The sequence below is a fragment of the Neofelis nebulosa genome, chromosome 13 (genome assembly GCF_028018385.1).
Source record: "Neofelis nebulosa isolate mNeoNeb1 chromosome 13, mNeoNeb1.pri, whole genome shotgun sequence".
Classification (NCBI taxonomy): domain Eukaryota; kingdom Metazoa; phylum Chordata; class Mammalia; order Carnivora; family Felidae; genus Neofelis; species Neofelis nebulosa.
In genome coordinates, this window is record NC_080794.1 from 84,406,687 (window position 1) to 84,428,222 (window position 21,536).

At 57.3% G+C, this 21,536-nt stretch overlaps 1 protein-coding gene across 6 annotated transcripts in view; it reads right to left on the reverse strand.

Annotated features, from left to right (window-relative positions):
- Positions 1 to 3,387: 3,387 nt before the first annotated feature.
- The window catches only part of CHST15 (carbohydrate sulfotransferase 15), an 80,319-nt gene continuing 62,170 nt past the window's right edge, over positions 3,388 to 21,536 (reverse strand). For all 6 annotated transcript variants that reach the window (XM_058698037.1, XM_058698039.1, XM_058698041.1 and 3 more), the window contains exons 6-8: positions 13,671 to 13,827; positions 5,675 to 5,822; positions 3,388 to 3,847 (exon numbers count right to left, since the gene is read on the reverse strand). In XM_058698037.1, coding sequence (XP_058554020.1) covers positions 3,657 to 3,847; positions 5,675 to 5,822; positions 13,671 to 13,827 — 496 coding nt within the window. In that variant the 3' untranslated portion in view covers positions 3,388 to 3,656. The remainder of the gene's footprint in view (positions 3,848 to 5,674; positions 5,823 to 13,670; positions 13,828 to 21,536) is intronic.

Sequence of the window (21,536 nt, forward strand, 5' to 3'; positions counted from 1 at the left end):
ACAGCTCCCCCAGGGCCGCTGCTGCTCAGGCTGCTGGGGCCCACCAGTGGGCCTGCCCCCTCCCAGCTGCTCAGCCAGAGCCTTGCCCCGGGGTTCTGGGAAGAGGTTCTCCCTACAAGTCTCCACAGGATCTGCCTCGCCCGCCCGCATGCAGAGTGGCTACCCACAGGGTGAGATCTCTGGAGCATCAGGAAAACACCGCCCACACCCAAGACCTCCCCCTCCCCCTCCCTGCGGGCTGAGACCAGAAATTCCTCCGGAGCACTGCCTCTGCTTCTGTTCCACACAGGGGCATTTGGGAAGAGGTCATTCCAAAGGGAGGTTTACACGAAGATACAGATGATCCGCGTCCTTGCGTTCCCTGCGAGCTGGTTCCCAAGTAGGGGTGGGAACAAAGCAGAGGGGGTTTCCAGAAAGGCTCCAGGACAGGGAATCAATCAATCCTGGAGACTCGCCCGTCCATCCTGCCCCCTTGTGTCCCACCCGCCCCCTTTCTCCTCGCAGGCCGGATTTTCTCTGCTCAGCCACGCTGTTCCTGGCTCCCTCATCAAGAGATGGGCTCCTCCTCTTTCCAGGTCTGGACTCACTGGCCCCCTGCCTACAATGCACCACTATGGGGAGCAGTGCTGGGAGAGGGATGCTCCCAGGGTGGTCTTTTCAGAACTAGGGGACCATGGCCCATGCTGGCCCCAGGCCTCTAGAACCGCAAACTTGAGACAACCCCATCTCCTCCCACAGGCTTGCCCATCCCAGTGCAGCCAAGGGACCCTGAGTGCCTAATGACAGTGACACACACCCAGCGACACCAGGAGTCTCAAAATCACTGTCCCCAGGGCCAGGCCTGGGCCCAGAAATGAAGGAAGCAGCCATGATGACAACAGTCTAGGATGCTCCCTTTCACTTTGGTTTTGGACGACAGGCTCGAGGACCGCTGTTTGGAACAGCACCCGTGCCGTCAACGGGAACCGGGCCCGAACGGGAGAAAGCAAAGCAGAGGCAACCGACATGCCCTCTGGAGAAAGGCCCCTTGAGAGAGACTGTCCGGATGGCACCGACTGGCACAGAAGGGCTGGGCCTGCCTGTGGTCACCCCACCCTCAAATCCAAATGTCTGACGACCACGTTAGGCTGGTCTACGGGCAGGGCCGGCCCTGGGACCCTGACCCACACCCACGGGAGGCCTCTGGTGGGGAGTCACCGATAACGTTGAAGCCCTTCCTCCTCTGACAATCTCTCCCGTCACCATATGCCGTAGGTCCCCTCGCGCAGCGTGCACAGAAAGCACGCAGCTCAGACTCTGAACTACTTCTGAGATTCATTCGTGCACAGCAGACACCATGGAGAACCTAGCACGAGTGCTTGGGGGGGTGGGGTGAGGAACAGCATGCATTCCCAGGGACGGGTCACAGGGGTCCACATTTAATTATGTTCAATATTAATAAAAATACAGCATAACTGGTTCACTTAACATACCTTCCACTACTAAGGGCGTACAATGGAGTACAATCCGATATACAGCTTTGGGGACACAAAGTAACTTCAACAGCAGGTCATGAGAAATGCTCCGTTTCACTTTGGTTTTGGATGACAAGCCCCAGGACCGCCGCTCGGAACGGCACCTGCACTGTCAATGGGAACCGGGCCTGAACGTGAGAGAGCAAAGGCAACCGACATGCCCTCTGGAGAAAGGCCCCTTGAGAGAGACTGTCCGGATGGCACAGATTGGCACGGAAGGGCTGGGCCTGCGCATATAAAAAGATTTGTATAATAAACCAAATAATATTGGAAATAATACCTCCAGTAATACTTCTGTAAGAAGCAGAATTACACTGCATGCTGTTCGCATGCATAGGAGCGTGTAGGAAAAATCCTGTGTTGTAATTATGGCTGGCGTGGGACAGCAAAACACGTACTGAAAACGACAAGGTAATTGGCAGGGAAATTCATCCACGGGAGGGCCGCGCCCAGGGCAGGGGCGCCTCATCAGCGACACAACAGGAAGGGAACCCACTCAAGAGAACGGACCCACGCACGCGCACACAACACCCCCCACTGCGAATAAATACACACACACGCTGAAAGTGAGATCTCCCCGCAGCTCCCTTGTGCTCCGGCCAGACTCCCTGCCGGCCGCGAGAGATGCGGGCGGCGGGGGGGGGGGTTGCTGTCCCAGAAAGCGGGTCTTCAGCAGCAGAAACAGCTCGGCCGTGCCATGCGGACGGAAGGCCCTCCCCGCGCCTCCCGGAGGGCTGTGCCTCCCACCTCTGATGGCAGAGAGGTGACGGCTCCGGGGCTGGAGAGCTGAGCAAATCCTCACGTCTGCGCGTGATGGCCGGACACCTGCACGTTTGCGCTTCCTGACTCTGGTGTAGGGGACCCTGCCCGGAAGGTTCTGGTTCACCTTGCAAACACTCCGGTGCGAAGCTTCCCCGAGTTCGCACCCGGGGCTCCAGCCCCGTCTTCAGTCTCTCGCCATCACCTCCGAGAAACGACGAGACCGTGAGGCCATCCGTTGGTGGGCCAGGCGGTCGAGCGGCCCGGAAGGTCCCATGAAGAATCGCAGCACACCCACGTGTGGCTCGCGGTTTCTGCCTCGGGACACACGTGTCTTGCAGTTTGCGGAAACGGGGAGGGCCTCTGGCGACACGGGGCGGAGAATGTGGGCAAGGAGCTGCTTCCAGGGGGCGGGCAGAGCGACGGGGCCTGTCTGTGGCCACAGCTAGAAGTTCACACACCCTCCGGGTCTGACGACCTCGTGTGCGTGAGGAGGGTCCAGGACACCTAGATTTCCCACGGAGAGTTCAGTTCCTTGAAGTTGCTCAGTGTGGCATTAAAACAAAAATTTCCCTTCTAATTATAAGCTGAGTTTGTATCCCGATTACAAACTTGCCCCAGGTTCTGGGAAGAGGTTACATGAGCTCTTGAGAAGCCCTCAAAAGTGGCAGAAAAGGAGCTACGGCTGGTGAAATGCAGGAATGCTTCGTCTGAAACATTCGTGTTCTGGTTAAACGTAAGTAACACCAGGACAGGACGGGAGGGGTCCGAGATGAATGTGCTCGGGCTTTTTGTTCTCTTTCGTAAAAGTGAAGTTAACAAGGTTCAGATCTGAAGAGAAGAAAGGGCGGACCTCGGAGTGAAAGAGAAAAAAGGAAAGCATCTGTTTCCTCGCTCTGCCCAAATGAAGGTAGTGGCCCGACCGGTGTTTCAGGACCGAACGGAAGCGTAACTCGGACAGTGTCGTGGCGTGACCTCTAGCGTGATGGTGCGACCTCCGGCGTGGCGACGTGACCTCCAGTGCGCTCACTCGGATCCCACACTGTCAGCCCCCAGCCGCGCTTCCTTCCCGCCCCCCCACACCCCGCCTGGTGCCCCCCGCCCCCCCCCCACCCCCGCCTGGACCCCGCAGCCCGGCCACTGTGCCGCAGGAGGGAACGGTTCCCAAGTGGAGTTTCCAATGGCCCGGGATGGCGGAGCCCCGTGAAGGGTCAGTTGCCAGGTTGTTTCACACCACAAACGGTTATACTAAACAGGTGCCTAGGGAGGGGAAGAAGAATCATCTTGGGGTTTTCTCCAGGCTGTTGAGGAAGAGGGCCCCGCCCCCCAAAGAGAGATTTTTAAATCACGGTAACAGTGGAAACCGCAGGGGGACCCCGACCCTCAGGTCTTCTTCCAGGCGAACGCCTCGTCGGCAAGCACCTGAGCCAGCCTGGCGTTGAAGGGCCCGTAAAAGTCCTGCAGGATCTTTTGAGTGACCGGCCACATGGGGCCCAGGTTCCGGTCCTCGGGACGTCGCGCGTTGGACGCGGGGCTCTTTGTCATCAGGGTCTCTTGTTTCTCACCTAGGGGTCCTGGAACACAAAGAAAAGACTATGAAGCAGGAGGCGCGGCAGGAAGGAGCTTCGCAAAACTCCCAGCTGTGCTTTGTGTTGGGCCAGGAGTTCCCCTCCCCTCAAGAGTGCTCGGTCCTTGGGGCGCCTGGGTGGCTCGGTCGGTTAAGCGTCTGACTTCGGTTCAGGTCATGATCTCACAGTCCGTTAGTTCGAGCCCCGCGTCGGGCTCTGTGCTGACAGCTCAGAGCCTGGAGCCTGCTTCCGATTCTGTGTCTCCCTCTCTCTCTGACCCTCCCCCATTCATGCTCTGTCTCTCTCTGTCTCAAAAATAAATAAACGTTAAAAAAAAAAAAAAAAAAAAGAGTGCTCCGTCCTCTGGCCAGACCCGTCCTGGTCCTGGAGTTGCTGAGGACGGAAAGTGGCAGCGTGCCATCGCGAAGGAGCCGGTGCTGTCCGGCCTGGGGCTGGACACCTGCCCGCAGAAGTGCAGCTGCGGCTCTGGGAGGCAGCCTCCCCTGAGCCTCACCTCCTCCCGGTCTCAGTGCCAAATACCCACAAAGGGCTGGCTCCCGTGGCTGTCAGCCTGTCCGTGGATAACTGTGCGAGCTGCCAGGCACAGTCCATGTGCTTAGATTTTCCTACTAACCAGCCTGCTGGAGTCCTGCCAGTGTCATTTCTGCTTCAGGCTGCTGTTGCAAAGGGCCTGTGGCTGGGCCACATTTCACCCTGTGTGTTGTGCCGTATCGTGGCCGTGGGGGTGGTGGGGCAGGAAGGCCACCTGTGCCCAGAGACCCTATAAGCTGAACCTAGACCTGCACCAAGATCAGTGGGGAGAGGCCCGGGAACAAGCCAGCCACCTCTATCCCCAGCCCCCTGGACCATTAGTCCCTCACTGGCTTAACCGACTGGATCACCACTCAGGCCACTTTGTGCCAGGCCCTCGGGATCGGGCCAAAGTCCTGAGCCCTTACACAGAAAAACCATATTCCGGTGTCACTGGGGTGCGCGCAGCAGAAGGAACAGAACTGGCCTCACTGTCCATCTCAGAGACTAAAGTCAAGCTCACCAACACAGCAGAGTCTACTAGGGACCCACTCTAAGAAAAATGGTTCTAGGCCTTCGGAGGAAAAAGCAATCACACTCCCTCCTACCACTAGACGAAAGGGTTCTGAGGCCAGTGGAGGGTAAACAGATTTTAAGGAATATGCTATCAACAGAATTCCCGGGCCAGATCATTAGATGGGGCTGCGGGAGTGCTTGAGCTCTGGCAGTCCTTGGGTGCCCATCCACGTGGGCAGCACTCTGTGCCCAGAGACCCACCCCTACAAGCCATCACCCTGGCCACCGGCAGTGGACTCTCCTAGAGGAAGGTGGCCACGTGGCCCTGACTCCAGGGGCCCCCCAAAACCTGAGAGCATGCCATGACCCGTCCACTCCCTCCTCCGAGCCTGTGGCCTCTGCAAGACCTTTCCAGCCATGCTCTGACATGTCGCCCAGCCCAAAGACTCAGCTCGCAGACCACTCCTTCCATGACCCCTTCCACCATTCCTCCTGGGACCCTGGAGGCACGTATACGAAACAACCGTCACTCTACCAGTGCCTCGGCTATCAGTGGCTTCCTCCTCTTCTCTTCCTCTGCTGGGCTGGAACCTCCCAGATGAGGGACCCCCTCCCCCCACCCCGGCACCAGGCCCCGCGCCTGAAGAGCACGTACCGAACCAGCCGCCCAGCCCGGCCCGGCCCCGCCCGGTGCGCAGAGTCTGTCTGCGACCCAGCGAGCACCGTGGACAGCCAGTGTCCACGGAGCTCATGCCTGCTCCCGGGCCACCAGCGTGACATTCATACCGAGGTTGAGGAACTGGAAGACCCTGTGCATGGTGTACTTGACGTTGGAGGCGTGGTCTTCCAGGCGAAGGACGAGGAACTGTTCTTTATTAAACACGGTGAGCCAATCCAGAAGGTACACAGCATACAGACCGACCTGGAGCCTCACCTAGAACCAAGGCAGAAGGTGGGCATCACTTCGGGAGTAATTTCCCTAACGCTTTTCCAAACATACGAGGCCTGAGTACAAACCAGCACCAAAAGAGTTGCCCGAGCAAACAAGTGCCTTCAAAGGATGGATTTTATTTTATTTTTTTTAATGTTTATTTGTTTTTGAGAGACAGAATGTGAGCAGGGGAGGGACGGGGGGTGGGGGGAGACACAGAATCTGAAGCAGGCTCCAGGCTCCAAGCTGTCGGCACGGAGCCCAACACGGGGCTCAAACCCACCACCCGTGAGATCATGGCCCGAGCCAAAGTCAGACGCTCAACCGACTGAGCCACCCAGGCGCCCCCCCAATTTTTAATTTTTTTAAACATTTATTCATTTTGGAGAGACAGGGACAGAGTGCAAGCAGGGAAGGGGCAGAGAGAGAGGGAGACACAATCTGAAGCAGCCTCCAGGCTCCAAGCTGTCAGCACAGAGCCCGATGCGGGGCTCGAACTCACGAACCACAAGATCATGACCTGAGGCTGAAGTCAGACGCTTCACGGACTGAGCCACCCAGGTGCCCCCAAAGGATAGATTTTAAACGCCATGCTTTCTTGAGTCTTCAGGAAGGGTTCTGAGCTCCTCACACAGAAGATTCCTACTTAAGGTCACAGTTAATTCTCACGACAACCCTGGAGGTGGCTCCGCGACACGTTCCAGTGGAGACTCAGGTGAAGGAAGAGGTCAAGGCTGTACTGTGAACAGCGCAAACGTTCTTTGCACGATACCCTGGCTGTTTCTGCTCCTACACCCAGCACACGACAGCCACGAAAACCACGTTCAACACCTCAGAAACAAGCCAGGTGAGTGAACCGCCCCGTGCCTGGTGCCACCTGGGCGTCCGTGACCAGGGGCCATGTGTACATCCAAAGAAAGCAGTGTCACGCACAGCCACTCCTTCCCACCTCCACACCCGGGGTGACGTCCTCCCGTGCCTTCTTCTCTCACGCCAGGCTGCAAGCTTGCGCGGTGAATTCACCTTACCCAAAGGAAGTCTGGCCTCTGGCCTAGGCTCCTGGGAGGTGACCTCTAGGCCACCTGGGATGTCCTGCCTGATAAGTGGCTTGGCTGGCCTGGGGCATCTGGCCACCGGAGAGTAAACAGTGAGACTGACTGACAGGGGATCGGTCTGGCCTGCAGCAGGGACTGGACGGTAAAGGCCAGCCAGGCGGATGGCATGTGACTGAGTCCCAGTAAATACTCTGGACACCACAGGCTCGGGTGGGCGTCCCCAGATGGCAATGCTGTGTGTGGCCACATGTGCTCCTTCCCTGGGTGGGAGTGGGGGGCAGGGGGGTGCGGTTCAGTGGGTGTCCCTTCTCTGCTGGAAGCACGGTCTTCAGTGAGTCCTGTGATTCCTTCCGGGGAGATACTGAACCCAAAGTGGTTTGGGGGACCCCCTGCCTTACAAACATGTCAGAAACGAGAGTGGCCGTGGGACGTTCCCTCTGACTTCACAGCTGCTGCTCAGCTCTTCAAAGCTTCAGGAAAACACCAGAGCTCTCCCCTTCCGCCCTCAGCCCCTTTCTCCTGGGCCCCCCGCCCTCCCCCAAGTCCTGGGGACCCTGCCCCATTTCCGGTCTGCCGCTCTGCCTCTGCGACCTTCCCACGTTTCCACCTGCTGCCTCTGCCTAGCTCCACGCCAGCCCCTCCAGTCAGGCCCAGTTGTCACAGCCTCCTAACCGGTGCTCCCGTCTGGTCTCTGAGCACCCACCCCTGGCCCGTCACCAGTGCGAGCTGCCCCACCTGCTGGCCTGGCCCCTCGGGCCCCACTCCCAGCCTGACTGCCGTCCGAGCGTGGGGAGCCCTTGGTCTGGCTTGCACTCGGCCCCCAGGCACCCCCTCCCAGCCTCAGCCGCTCAGCTGCGTAGACAGACGCTCTCCCTTCAGGGTCCCTCTCTCCGTCCCAGCCCGACCCGGGGCTCCTCCAGCCTGCCGGGCTCCGGTGCTCCTCGGGCAACGTGCCGGACACGGTGGTGGCAGGGCGGTGAAACGTTTGACAAAATACGTACAGAAGCCGACTAGTCTCATCTCTCGCTAGTCTTTTCCCACTTCCTTCTTTTTCTAATCAGGCAGGAGGATGCGGAGGAAGATAAACAGTGAGAAGCGATAAGCGGTCTCCAGAATTCATTAGCTGCCTCCTGTCCCCCCGGGGTTGTTGCTGCCTCACGCGCCGGCCCCTAAAGAAGACCCCCCGAGCTGGACCAAAGCCGGAGAGAGAATGAGTACGTGCCAGCCTCAGAAATCACGCGTGCGGCACCCCTAACACAAGCAGACCGTAACGAGCGTGCCTTCCGGAGTCATGGGCCTCACAGAGCAGGTCAAGTCTCTGTTGGGCTCGCTGGCCGTCCCCTCCCAGGGAGGGCCACCCTCACGAGGGTGATCTTCCAGAGAACCTGCCTGTGCAGCTTGAGAACTTTCTAGAAGGACAGAAGCTGGTGTTTGTGGTGGGGATGGGGGGGGGCGGTGGGGATGATACAGCAGCCGGAACGCATTCCTGACCTGGCCACAGGTGACAGACTATTTCTCCGAAAGCCTGTCGGCTCCCTCTGTGGGCAGAGCCCCCCAGCACAAAGACCCGCGGGCTGAAGCCTCCTGCAGCAAGGCCTTCCTTCGCGGGCAGGGACGGTCCTGGCGGGGTGGGGGGGGGGGGGGCAGCGGCAGGGCAGGGAACAAACCCCGCGGGGCTCTGCAGGCCACAGGAGGCGAGGAGGCTCCCCTGAACACCTCCCCTTCTGGCCAGCCCTGGTCCCCCTTCTTCCTCCCCCTCCCTCCCTCCCTCCCCCCTCACCACTCCAGGAAAGCTCCGGTCACCCTGAGTGATGCCTCCCGGTGCACGCAGCATCATTACCACAACCGTGCGCCATCGACACAAACCCAAGACGGGCCCACTTGGAACGGTTTTTCTTCACCTTTCCCGGCAGAGGCCGGAGGATCCAAACGGCGCAAAGATAAAAACGGTATTTAGGGGAAGTGTCTGATAGATGTAAAATTACAAGACAGCAGAGCTGAGAGAAGCCTTTGAGGTTATCTGCCGCGGCCAACTCTTGCTGGAAAAATGGAAGCCCAGGGAGGGGTGGGGGCCTGCCCGGGGTCAGCTGGGGGGGCACCCAGCGGCACCCGGAGCTGACACCGGGTCCCGGCCACCGGGGCTTTTCCTGCCACACAGGGAAAGAGCCCGGGAGGGGTGGGTGCAGGGCTCCTTCCAGACAGGCTCCATGCCGAGCCTCTCGGTTCCCGATTAGGGGTTTAGGTGAAACACCCTACACAGCCTACCCGGTATCCGCTAGTCTCAAAAACTCCCCATTCATTCATTCATTCATTCATTCTGCAAACAGCCAAGTGCATGCTACATGCAGGTACCCCCCTAGGCAATGGAGACGTGTGGCTATGTAAGAGACGTGGCCCCGGCCTCACGGAGCCTGGAACCTCGTGGGGGACAGAGCCGAGCCGCTGAAGAAACAACCTGCAGCCACCAGTTGTGATCCATGCTGCAGGGAAACAACCACAGGATAAGAAACCCAGGGGAAGCACGTTCCAGGGAAAGGGGCTGGAACCGGTCTCTCCAATCCGCCTGGAAGGTGCTAGACAGACTGATGGGCCCACCCCCCCAGCTGCGGTCTTCTGTGGGCCGGGGCTGAGCCTGAGGGTCCCACTGCTGACAAGATCCCCGCGGATGCTGACGCTGCCGGAACCCTGCTTCGCAAACCCCCGATCCGAGGCGAGAGGCTGGCTGGAGGACCTAACAGGAGAGAGTGTGGCTGCAGAGGGCAGTGACAGAGAGGGGGTGGCTGGGAGGAGGTGGAGAAGGAGGCGGGGGCCGGCTGGTGCACTCCAGTGCTGCTGGAAGGCGGGGGATGTCTCAGGAAGGGTGGCACCAGGGTCCGCCGATGTTTGAAAAAGCTCTCCCTCCCCGCGCTGTGGCTGAGCTGGGACTCACAGCTGGAGGGAGATTTGCGTCCCTCGCCCCAGAATTGAAGGTTCGCGCCCAAGAGGAGGGTTCCCAACTGCTCCTCGCTGCCTGGCTCTTCCCGGTGAGCAAGGGGCTGAAGGGTCACGGCCAGTCTGCCGTCTGTGACGCCCCCCACCCTGTCCTGTCGACCGATCCTGCCCCCGGACACCTCTCTCTGACCTAAGGTGTCGGCTCAGCCACCACCTCGCCATCCTCAGCAGAACATGAGCTCGAGTGAAAAAGCCAGTTCAAACCTGTGCTCTTAGGAGCTAGCCAGGGAAAGGAGGGAATGCCATGAGTCCGAAAGGCCACAGGACCCGGGATGAACCCTGGGCCTGTTACCCACTCTATGTCTCTGGATGTGAGAGTCCATGTCTGTGAGCCTCAGTGTCCTCATCTGTAAAATGGGCATGGGATTCAGGGCAGCACGGACGACAGAACATGAAGAGCTCAAGACTGTGCCTGGCGCAGAATCAGTGGCGAACGAAGCTTGGATCCCATCGTCCCTCTCTCACTGGCAAAGGCTTGTGATCAGGAAGAATTTCCAGCACACCCCAAAGTGGAGGCCCATGACGACTCCTGTGTACTGATCACCCGGTGTCTGTCATGTTTCAGGGTTCCCAGCTGGAGGCCAACAGGGCAGCGGAGGGGTCTTGTCTGTGGGACACAGTGGCTGTGGAAATCTCGCCTCCTAGAAACCTATTCAAAGCCAGGTGAGACCTGCATCCGGCCAGCTCTGTCCCCGTGGCCCTGACTGTGCCGAGGCGCTGGCCCGGCGAGCTCCGGGCGGTGCAGAGGGCCCCGGGCTCAGACTGCACGTGTACATCAGACACTCACTCTCCTGGGACAGAAACACGACGTGAAGCCACTGAAATGCCACTGAAATAAGCCTCACAGTCAGGAGCTCTGCCCGGCCCTGCCTCGCCCTGCCCTTTTCCAAATCCAGCCCGCTTGGGGCGCTCCCTTGTAGAAGGCCCCCGAAGCAAAGCCCTCACCTATCCCTCCCTTTCGGAGCACCTGCCACATAACCTCTTGAAGAGAGAACTCAGTAGTAACACGGCCTGGAAGAGGACGGTTCCAGCACCTTCTCTGAACCACACCAGCTGGACGCATCACCTCAACTCTCCCTGTTCTGCCTCCCGCCCCCTCCCTCTCCCTTCCAGGTCATCCTAGGGCCGTGCTTCTTCCGGCACTGAGCACGGTGCTGAGCACAGAGTCGGCACCCACTGTATGCCCTTGGAGACGAATCAAGTCTCAGCTGTGAATGAGGCCAGTCCCCAAACCACGCCACACCTAGGAAGTTTCAAGAAACATCTCCAGGTAGTGGCTCTTCTCTCCTGCGGGCCCTGCACAGATGACCCTCACGGTCATGAACAATCATACTAAAAAGCAACAGCTAAGAACCAGAGCCATTTTGAAGCAAATGCTGCACTCGGCCTGCCGGCCGGCAAACACGTGGCTTCCCCATCATCCCACCGCTTGATCCGATCCAGTCCAACCCCTGTCCACGTCCTTTCCACTAGTCCTCCTAATTGTTTCTAGAAACTTCCACCGTCTCCTACCCTGACTCAGCCCCCAGTTCTCTTACAGAAACCCCATCCCACCCCCACCCTGGCCTCCCCGTCTCTGGGAGACACCCCGCCAGCCCTGGGCACCACACATCAGGCATCTTTCTGAAACACAGATTTGCTACGACTGTTAAACCCTCCCTGGGGACCCATGTCAGGCCAGACTTCCAAGGCTCACACCCACCTCTTCCCGTCGCCCCACCACCCATGCAACCATGTGCTGTGCCCAGCTGTAGCAAACGCTCTCCGTGCTCAACTCTTTGGCCTCTGCCCGAGCTGCTCCCTGCACCTGGACAGATCACCACCTCCACGTCCCCAGCCCGTCATCCTTCAGGCCTCGGCACAAACACTGCCTTTCCTAGACATTCCCCTGGTGCCTCGTGTTCAGGTGGCCTCTGCTGGGAGCCAGGGCTCCTGCCCCAGCCGCTAGGTCACTCTCCCGGCCAGGACTGGGACAGCCCGGGGGCACAAGGACCAGGCCTGTCCTGTCACGGCTGCCCTCCCAGCCCATGTGCCATGCACAGACAACGGTCAAATGACGAATGCACGTGCGGGGAGGCAGAACACGCTGCCCCGAAATATACCACTTTGGCATGAGGATTATTTTGAGCCCAAGGCAACTGAGAAGAAACACAAACATAAGAAAAGCTCTCCGCCCTCACCCTATTTGCCTCCAAGCCGTACATAAATTTGTCAGGGTGCCCTTCCTCCCCTCTCCACCAGGACGGACCAAATTAATCACTGGAGACAACCCTAGACCTTTATCCGCCTTAAGACAGCATCAGAGGATGTGACATAACAAACCTCGATGCAACTAGCCCTTATCAACCATTAGCTCCCCCATACGTTTACCTGCCTTCCCACGATTTGCTGCCCTAGAAACTCAAAGTCCTCTTGCTTTGTCCGGTCACCTCTCTACAAATGTCCTTTTCTCCTGTCGGGATGTTACACAAGCCTGAGTTCTAACCGTCCCTCTGAGCTACTCATCACGCACGGGTGCAACACACCTGTTAATAAACTTGTGGTTTTTCTCTCTCTTGTTAATTTGTCTTTTGTCGGTCTAATTCGCAGGGCCCGGGCCGGCAACTCTAAGATGGCTGCAGGACAAGGGTTCTTCATTTCTCCCCTACGCACGAAGGGACTATCACTCTGACCCTTACAACAGCCTGGAACGGCAGTCTTATTACCCGATTTGAGGACGAAGCAATGGCGTCTCAGAGAAGCTAAAACGACTGTCCAGAGTCACACAGCTTAGTAAACGCCCCAGCTGGGAAGCGAACCCACACCTCTGTCTGGCTCCAAAGGCCATTCCTCCACCCTGTGCCGCTGGGCAGGTTCTAGGCTTATCTGTGCCCCTGTCCGCATCTTCTCTGACACACCGAAAACTCCAGCCTCAATCCAACCTGCTGCCTCTGCGCATCCTGCCGGAACCAGGACCCTGCGTTCCAGATACGACGGCCTTGAGAACGAGGAAGAGGGAGGGAAACCTCTTGACCCTGAGCACCCCACGCCCAGGGGGTTCCCAGCCTCCACCTCGAGCACATCGGTCTGTGCCGTCCCACATGCTGCGCTCCGCAGAGCAGTGGTGAACCACGCCCCGGGACAGGGGCAGCACCAGCTTCACTGTGTTAGGCTCTCCGGCAGCACCAATCTGCTGAAAAGGCAGGCAACCCAGGGTGCTATGCGGTAGAAAACCACCCCCAGCTGAAGGGTGCTGAATTCACCACCAACGGCTTCTTCTGCATAAAGAGAAAAAAAGGCAAGAAATGTACAGCCACATTCCTGAAGGCAAGTAAGAGAAAAGCAAAAGAGAGATCAACGGGAGATAGTTTCCCATTTAGGCCCTGTCACAGGAACACTGAAAGTCACCGGTGGGTGATTCGTTAAACCACCAAAACAATCCGCCATCGATCAGGGAACGATGCTTAAGACGATTCGAGAGCTGGGTCCCCGCGTCTGCCAATCCTAATTGCAGGGTGGGTTTTTGGAGCCTCACTGAATGGCAGTCTCCCTAAATGTGGCCTCATCCTCTGCAGGGGGAGGAGAGAGCATCGCAATGGGGAGATGAGCAGGGAAGAGAGCCTGGTGCCAGCCAAAAGGGCCCAGCCTTTCTATACAATTTTTATGCCCGTGCGTATTTGTTTGTGCACTAGCCACCACTGCTCAGAGGCATGGGGAGAGGCGTTTGCACACTAAAATGCTTCTCTGCGTTTATATGCTAAAATCCCATCCACCATGCCACCTGAGTGGCCTGCTCTGTAAGGGGGCCGGCTTCCAGGATACGCACAGGCATGGCATTGTTGAGGGTGTTGTTGTAGACGCAGGCACGCAGGGAATAATCGAGCATGCAATTCTCAAACAGCTGCACAGCTTCGGTCACTTTCTCGTGGAAGTCATCAGCAGATTTATTCGAACTTGCAAAGTAGAGATAGTCGGAGTACAACCTGTGAATAAAATAAACGGAGACTTTTACCACCCGGGACTGTGAAATCACGCGACGCGGGTGACGATGGAAATCGACGTGCAATGACGTTACCTCGTCTCGTTCATTAGGACCCTGCCATTTCTCTTGGTTCCCCTGCAGATGAGCCCCCTCCCTGCTTCCTCCCACACCTCCCCACCCCTCACCGGGCCACCCACGCTCTCCTGGATTTGGACATGTCTACACTGGCCCCCCCGACCAACCACCGGTACTTCTTAAATCCTATCCAGCCACTTCAGCACGCAGCTGTTTTCACTGGAACGGTGAGCTTAGAAACACCAGATTGTGAAAACTGTACGACCGCGAAGACGGGCCACGAAAATGTTATCCTCCTTCTGGTTTCTCTCTCCTCCATCAGAGGCAACGATAACCAGAACAGCTGTTGATCGTACAATCTGATAGTTTCTCATGAGATTCCTGGCCCATTCCACAGACGTTCCAAACATTAAAAAACGACAACAACAACAAATTATGAAACGTATCTTTCTAGATTGGTACGGACCTATTTTTTAACACAACATAAAAACACCCCTACATCTGCGTGCAGTCACCCTGTAAACCTGTTCACACGGACCCCACCGCATGTATGTGGCCATGTTTTCCTTCGAGAACTGACGGCGTCACTCCTGGACCCAATTTCCCCGGGTTCCCCTAAACCTTCCCAACTGGGCCTCAGCTTGTAGACTTCCAGGTCCACCTCTGCACTGCCCAAGTGCGCAGGAATCCTGCCAGGTCGGTTCAGCCAGAATCCCCCGCCCTGCGATATCTGATCACCCTCAATATTTGGCGGGCTCCTGGTCCCCCACCATCTCCCAGGGGATGTCTCATCGCCCCATTGTGCCTTCAGCAGGAATCCTGCTAGGTCGATTTAGCCAGAACCCAGACCGACCTTAGCCCGGTGTGTCCTCTTAGTAATTTCCAACCCACGGACCCCCACTACTCCTTGGCTGTGAGTCCCCACTTTTCCTTGCTGGATCTGGAATTGAGGCCAGTCTTTGTGCCCTACACAAAACCCCACGCAGTGTCCTATCACCCACTGGCGTGGGTCCTGAGTGAAACCTGCCTTGCCAGCCTTGACCAAGCTCCAGGATAAGAGTTTGCGTGCTCCTTCCTTTCTCTCTCTTCCTCCCTCCCTCTTTCCTTCCTTCTTCCTTCCTTCCTTTCTTCCCTCCCTCTTTCCTTCCTTCCACTTTCTTCCCTCCCTCCCTTTCCTTTCTTCCCTCCCTCCTTCCTTCCCCTCTCTTCCTTCCTTCCTTCCCTCCTGCCCTCCATCCTTTCTTCCCTCCCTCTTTCCTTCCTTCCTTCCTTCCTTCCTTCCTTCCTTCCTTCCTTCCTTCCTCTTTCTTCCCTCCCTCCCTTCTTCCTTCCTTCCCCTCACTCCTCCTTCCTTCCCCTCACTCTTCCTTCCTTCCTTCCCTCCCTCCCTTCCTTCCTCTTTCTGTCTTTCTTCCTTTCAATAAATCCTCTGTGAATATATTTTACCAGACTCTCAGCATTACAGATAGATTTTGTTAAGCAAGGACTACTTGTTTTCTTAAATGAGACAGACAAACAATAAGAAAAGGTGAATTATGACAACAGTATCATGAACACGGCTCTCACTCAAGCCCTCCTGCCCAGTTTCTCCGGGGGTCCAACCTGTGAGTCCTGCTCCCCAGAGGTGACCTCTCTTATCAGGGGCTGAAAGAGCCTTCCAGAAATTTTCTGTGCCCACTGAAGCAGGTAGGGGCATGTTTTCTATTTTTACAACCATGGATGGTACCAGATCAGATCCGGTGGAATCAGATCACGTGCCCGTCGTCGCGGCACACCGCCCACCTCCCGGTTGGGGGGTGGGGGGCTCTGAGCACCCACGAGCGCGGGGGCGACGGGGGACCGCACCCTAACATAAACGTCATCCCACTGCCACCCAGTAACTTTTTTCTTTGCCTCAACTTCTGAGCTGTGAGTTCCCACACCTTTTCCTGCTTTCCGCTTGCAAAGTCTTCATCTTCTTTTGTGTTTCGGAGATCCCTTCTTCATTCCTGCCTGGTGCCTTTCCAACGCCCACCCCCCAAGCGACCTCCCTGCTTCACCCTTCACTCGCACACCGCCCCCCCCCACCCCGCCTGTGGGGAAGCGGGGCTGACACGGGTCGGCCCCCTGGCTCCACGGACTCACGTTCTCTCTCCCGTTAACGCCTTACTTTCCACCCTCCAACCTCTCTGACGTGGCTTCCCTCATTCCAGCAAGGGTGAGGGCGACTCAGTGAATCTGACAAGGACACGTGTCCTGCCAACGCACACCCCCACCCCGCACCGCGCCCCTGACGCCCACACTCAACCACGCCCACCGGGGCGGAAACCACAGGGCCCCCGCTGCAGGGGCCAGCCGCAAACGCTCCCCCCCCCCCCCCCGGCACCCCTCCCCTCTAACTGCAGTCAAGGTTGGATGCACATGTGTTGACCGCAGGAGCATGGCTTCTTGGGGACCAGCTCTCCTTGGGCACCGGGCACGGTGCCCGCAACAGGGCCCGTTAGAAATCATCCACAGCCAGTGTCCACAGAGGACACCTCTGAGAAGTCCTGAGATGACTGGGATCTGCCCACCGATTGCCTGGCGTCTGCACACACTCTGGAAAGGGAGAGTTTTGTAGACCTCCGCCTGCTCGCTCCAACTCTCCAGAAGGCCCTGTTTCCAGACTAGTCATTAGAGATGCTCAGGGACTAGTGAGTACATTCTCCCCCAGGTCTGTGCCCACCCGAGCACATTTCCCAGGATGACACTCCATCTGCCGGTCACAGCGTCCCCAACAGCAGCTGTTGGTCGCGGCACCCGTCCCTGCAGGCCAGTCGTAGTATAACCTAGAGGCTGATGGGTAAGTGTCTACATCGGATTTGCGTGGACCTCAAAGAGCAGTCGACCTGTACGTGCCAACGCGTTCCCTGTGGCAATGGGTCTGGTGGGGGTGTCCTTCCTGGGTCACACACTTATCGGTCCTGCCGTATCACGGCCCAGCCCAAGAAACCACGTCCGTGAAAAGTAACAGACGCCTTTCAGACTCTCATCAAAATCTGTATATAATGGGAAATCCGAATTCCAGAGTTCCTACCATGGACTCCTACAGGACTATCCAAGTCCTTTGGTGGAGCTGGAATTCTATCACATAAGTTACTACAAACCCAACCACTGGGTCAAGCTTTCCATACTGAGAATTGAGTTTGTGGTAGTACCATTCCTTATAGACACTTTGGTTCATAAATAAAACAAGAGTCCAGGGGCGCCTGGGGGGCTCCGTCGGGTTGAGCGTCCGACTTCGGCTCAGGTCATGATCTCACGGTTCGTGAGTTCAAGCCCCGCACTGGGCTCTGTGCTGGCAGCTCAGGGCCTGGAGCCCGCTTTGAATTCTGTGTCTCCCTCTCTCTCTGCTCCTCCCCCGCTCATGATCTGTCTCTCTCTCTCTCTCTCTCCTTCAAACAAACAAACAAAACCATTAAAAATAAATAAGTAAAACAAGAGTCCCTACACCTGGCTCAATTTTAAACACAAAGTAACTTCATGAAGAATCTGCTGATTCCACAACAACTCTTTAGAGATCAAGAAGTAATCCCAGCGCATAAACTGGGACCTGTCCGAGGTGCCAACCAGGCCAGCCCAGCCCTGCTACGGGGCGGGGGCGGGGGACGGTGAGGGAGGAGAGGACGACTGATTTTCATCTGTTTGAGGGGCAGTGAAATGAACTCAGGACCCCATCTTCTGTGACTCAAGTTCACAGCCGGGCCGGGCCCACTTCCTCAGCAGAGTCTCTAGAGGGGGTGTCTCTGGCCCCTCAGTCCCCCCAGGGACCTGGACCTGCCCACAGAATGTGCAGGGGGCTCTGGGATCCCCTCGAGCCCACATGCTTGCCGGGAGGCGTACGAGTAACAATACGTCCCTCACACTCCACTTTGTCACAAACAGCTGAGCAGAGACTTTACTCATCACAATGAATGGCCACCTCTCCTGTCTGGATTCTACAGATCCTCCCAAAATGGGTCCCCAGCACCTATGAATGGGATCTTATTTGGAAACAGGGTCTTTGCACATGAAATTATGTCGAATGAAGATCTTGAGATGAGAGCATCCTGGATGGAGGGTGGGTTGTAAATCCAATGACTGGTGTCCTTACAGAGGCGACAGAGACACGGGGGGAGAAGGCCACGTGAAGACACGGGGGGGAGGCTGGAGGGATACTGCCGCAAGCCAGGGACCAGCAAGAGCTGTCAACCACCAGCAGCAGCTGGACACAGGCCTGGAACAGCCCCTCCCTCCGAACTCCCAGAAGGAACCCACCCTGGTGGCATCCGGAGTGTAGACTTCTAGCCTTCTGAACTGCCAGAGGATAAATTTGCATTGCATTAAGCCCCCAGGTTTGCGGTAATTTGTTGCAACAGCCCCAGGAGACGCATGCAGGTTCTACCCCCCAATTCCCAGGAAGACTGAGGAGTTTTCTGCCTACACCTCTCTCCTACCCTGAGACCGCGGGAGAGTCCTGAGTGTACAGATGGATGAGAGCCACACGGTTCACTTCCCTACAGAGGTATAAGCAAGAAGGCAAAGGAAAAGCATGAGCTCTAACTTTCAGGGAGCCCTATCTGGATCCCCCGAAGAATCAGGCTCGTGCTTCCTAAGAATGTCAGCAATAATCAATGCTATGATTTCCCCCACAGCTACTCTCTGGGGGAAAAGGGCCAGGCAGTGACCATGCACGAGTGAAAGCCACTTGGATGGGTTAAAGCCATTCAGAAAATGTTGAGAAGGGCAGCAAATGTAGCAAGACTAAGTACCCAAGGGCTGGAGCGGAGATTCTCATGTAACAATAGATACACCGAAACATCCACGTTTTGGTCTTTAAAATCAACTGTACAAGGGGCACCTGGGTGGCTAAGTCAGTGACTCGACCGACTTCCGCCTAGGTCATGATCTCACCATTCCCGAGTTCAAGCCCTGCATTGGGCTCTGCGCTGACAGCTCAGAGCCTGCAGCCTGTTTCAGATTCTCTGTCTTCCTCTCTCTCGGCCCCTCCCCTGCTAGTGCTCTGTCTCTCTGTCTCCCTCTCTCTCTCTCAAAAATAAATAAACATTAAAAACATTTTTTAAAACAACTGTACAATGATGAAGCAGGGGAGAGAGGCCAACAGGGTAAACGGTAAACACACAATAGGTTTAGCTGACATAAACTCATAATGAATCATCACAGAATTGCATGGACACTGATGCAAACCATAGGATGCTTTTAGCATAGGATACCATAGGATACCATTAATAAAGGTATGGCATTAAAAATGTGGGAGGGTCACTCTGCACCACCCTGGCCAGTTGGGATCCCAAAGGATGCTTGCTTTCAGGGCTGGGTGCCAAACGGTGAGGGGGAAGGAGCTGTTCCATCTGAAGAAGCAAGACTTAGCAGGAAGGACAACAGCTTCAATGGCTGAAAGGCCGTCCAGAGCGGGAAGGAAACCTGAACTACACTCCTGGAGGGAAGACTGCCCAGGGGGTAGAAGGTTCAGGAACCAGCTTGAGACAAGGGGGAGGTTTCCAGCTGGGGCAGTTCAGCAGGAAGCGAGTGGCCCCAGCAGCAGGAACAGTCACGGCTGGCGGGGCTGAGGGCTCCCTGGCTGAGAGCCAGCTGCCCCGACACCCAGCCAGCCCCCTTGCATTGTAGGGGCCGCCAAGCCCCCTTCTGCTGAACCATCTAATTTTCTTACTCTTAAACCATCCCAAACAGATGGGTGTTACATTTGGCCAGGACCGTTTCCAACAGCAATTCCAAATATAAGTCCAAATACATTCCAGGCCTTCTGTGCTATGGTTATTTTAGAAGGCTGCTGGGGCGGCCCCGTGACGGGGGGCCGGCTCTCCTGGAAGTGCGCTCGGCTCCTGCCTGTGTGGTGCGGGGGTCCCGGGACCCAGCACGGCCGCGAGGGGGAGTGGGAGAGAATGTATGCGTGGGGGGTGGCTCCCCGAACCTAGTGCTTCTGGAAGGGACTACATCTCTCCCTCTCGTGGGGACAGAGGAATGGCCACCAAGGCCATGGAAAACCGGGATGGTTATGCCCAGGCCAATGCTGGATTCCTTCAACGACACTGAGCAGAGGTGGGTGGACAGATCGGCACAAAAACAGGGGCAGCCACTACTCCGTGGGCCACTCCCACAGGCCGGGCTCGCGGGTGCCGTGGGCGTCAGCTCCCACGGTCCTCACGGCTTCCATCCCTGACGCGGCTGCCCTCAGCAGGCCCTGCGCCACTCACTGCACACGTTTTCTCATTCCGCGTTCACGACCCGTCCCCCCGAGCCCCCCCTCCCCGCCTGAGCCATGGGCAGAGCGTCGTCACCCTGTCTTACGAGGAGAAGGCTGGCCTTCGGAGAGGTCACACGGCCCCAGGGCCTTTGCGGCTGGGGCCCAAACAAACCCAGGTCTGCCTGGGCCCAGACAGAGCCCCCTGATCCCACAGGCCTCGGCCCATGGCCCGAGTTTAGAAGCCAATCAACCGGGGCGGGGGGAGGGCCAGCCATCGGAGCCGATGGGTTCTGGGGTCCGTTTTGACGTTTGTGTTGTTTTAGGTGCCCAGTGACTGCAAAGCAGGAGTCAATTCTGTTACAGAACTACTCAAGCTCCTGGAAACAGAAAAGCAATTGTGACGTGTAACACAGCACCCAACACACACTCAGGACAAAGATGAGCATTGCTGTGACCATCGGGAAAAGCGAGTTTACGGAGCGTCGCCTTGGGCACCATTCGGCAGCAACGACAAACGGGTGTTCAGGTGTTCGTTACGATGTCAGAGCTCGGGGCGCCTGGGCGGCTCGGTCAGTTGAGCGTCCGACCCTTGATTTCAGCTCCGGTCATGAGCTCACGGTTTGGGAGATCGAACCCCGAGTCAGGCTCTGGGCTGACGGCCCCTCTCTCTGCCCCTCCACCGTGCTTCTGCGTGCACGCGCGCTCTCTCTCGAAATAAACAAACATTAAAAACAACAATTTCAGAGCGCACGGAGTGATCTTTCGCCACTTGCATAAGCCGACGGTCATCGGCTGCTTGGCCTTGGTGGGTTTGGTGCTCACCACCCTTTGTAAATGGAGACGTAATCCACGTCCTAACAATCCAGTAGTTCTTGGCACACACACGACGCTGTGCCCATGCTGCCACTATCCACTTCCAGAAGGTTTTCGTCGCCCCCAGAAAGTCCCTGCTGCTTTTAACCCGTCCGTTCCCGGAGAGGCTCACGTCAGAAGTCACGGACATCCCCGGGCCCCCGAGGCACGTGACACTTCATCGGCTCGGTCTCGAGAGCCTGAGCCATGCTGTCGGTCCCCGTCGAAGCGTCACACTTCGGCCGTCTCAGAGGGCTGGGCTCTGGGAAGAGACCGGGGGCGGCTGCTGGGATGGTGGGCGGCTGGGGGCGGCTGCCGGCTCCTGGGCTGGCTCACCGCCTGCAGGCCATGCCGGCCCCAATTTCGCTGCGTTCCCAGAGTGCCTGCCAGCCGGCTTCTCAGGGACCCGCAGGTGAACGTCCCATTTCCTCCACCAGGACCCCCCCGGGAGGTGGGCACATAACACTCTTGTCTTCTGCTTCACCCAACCCCCACCCCGGGCCTGCAGCCACCCAGAGGGGGATGACAAAAATGAAAAACCGAGAACCCCGTCACTGTTC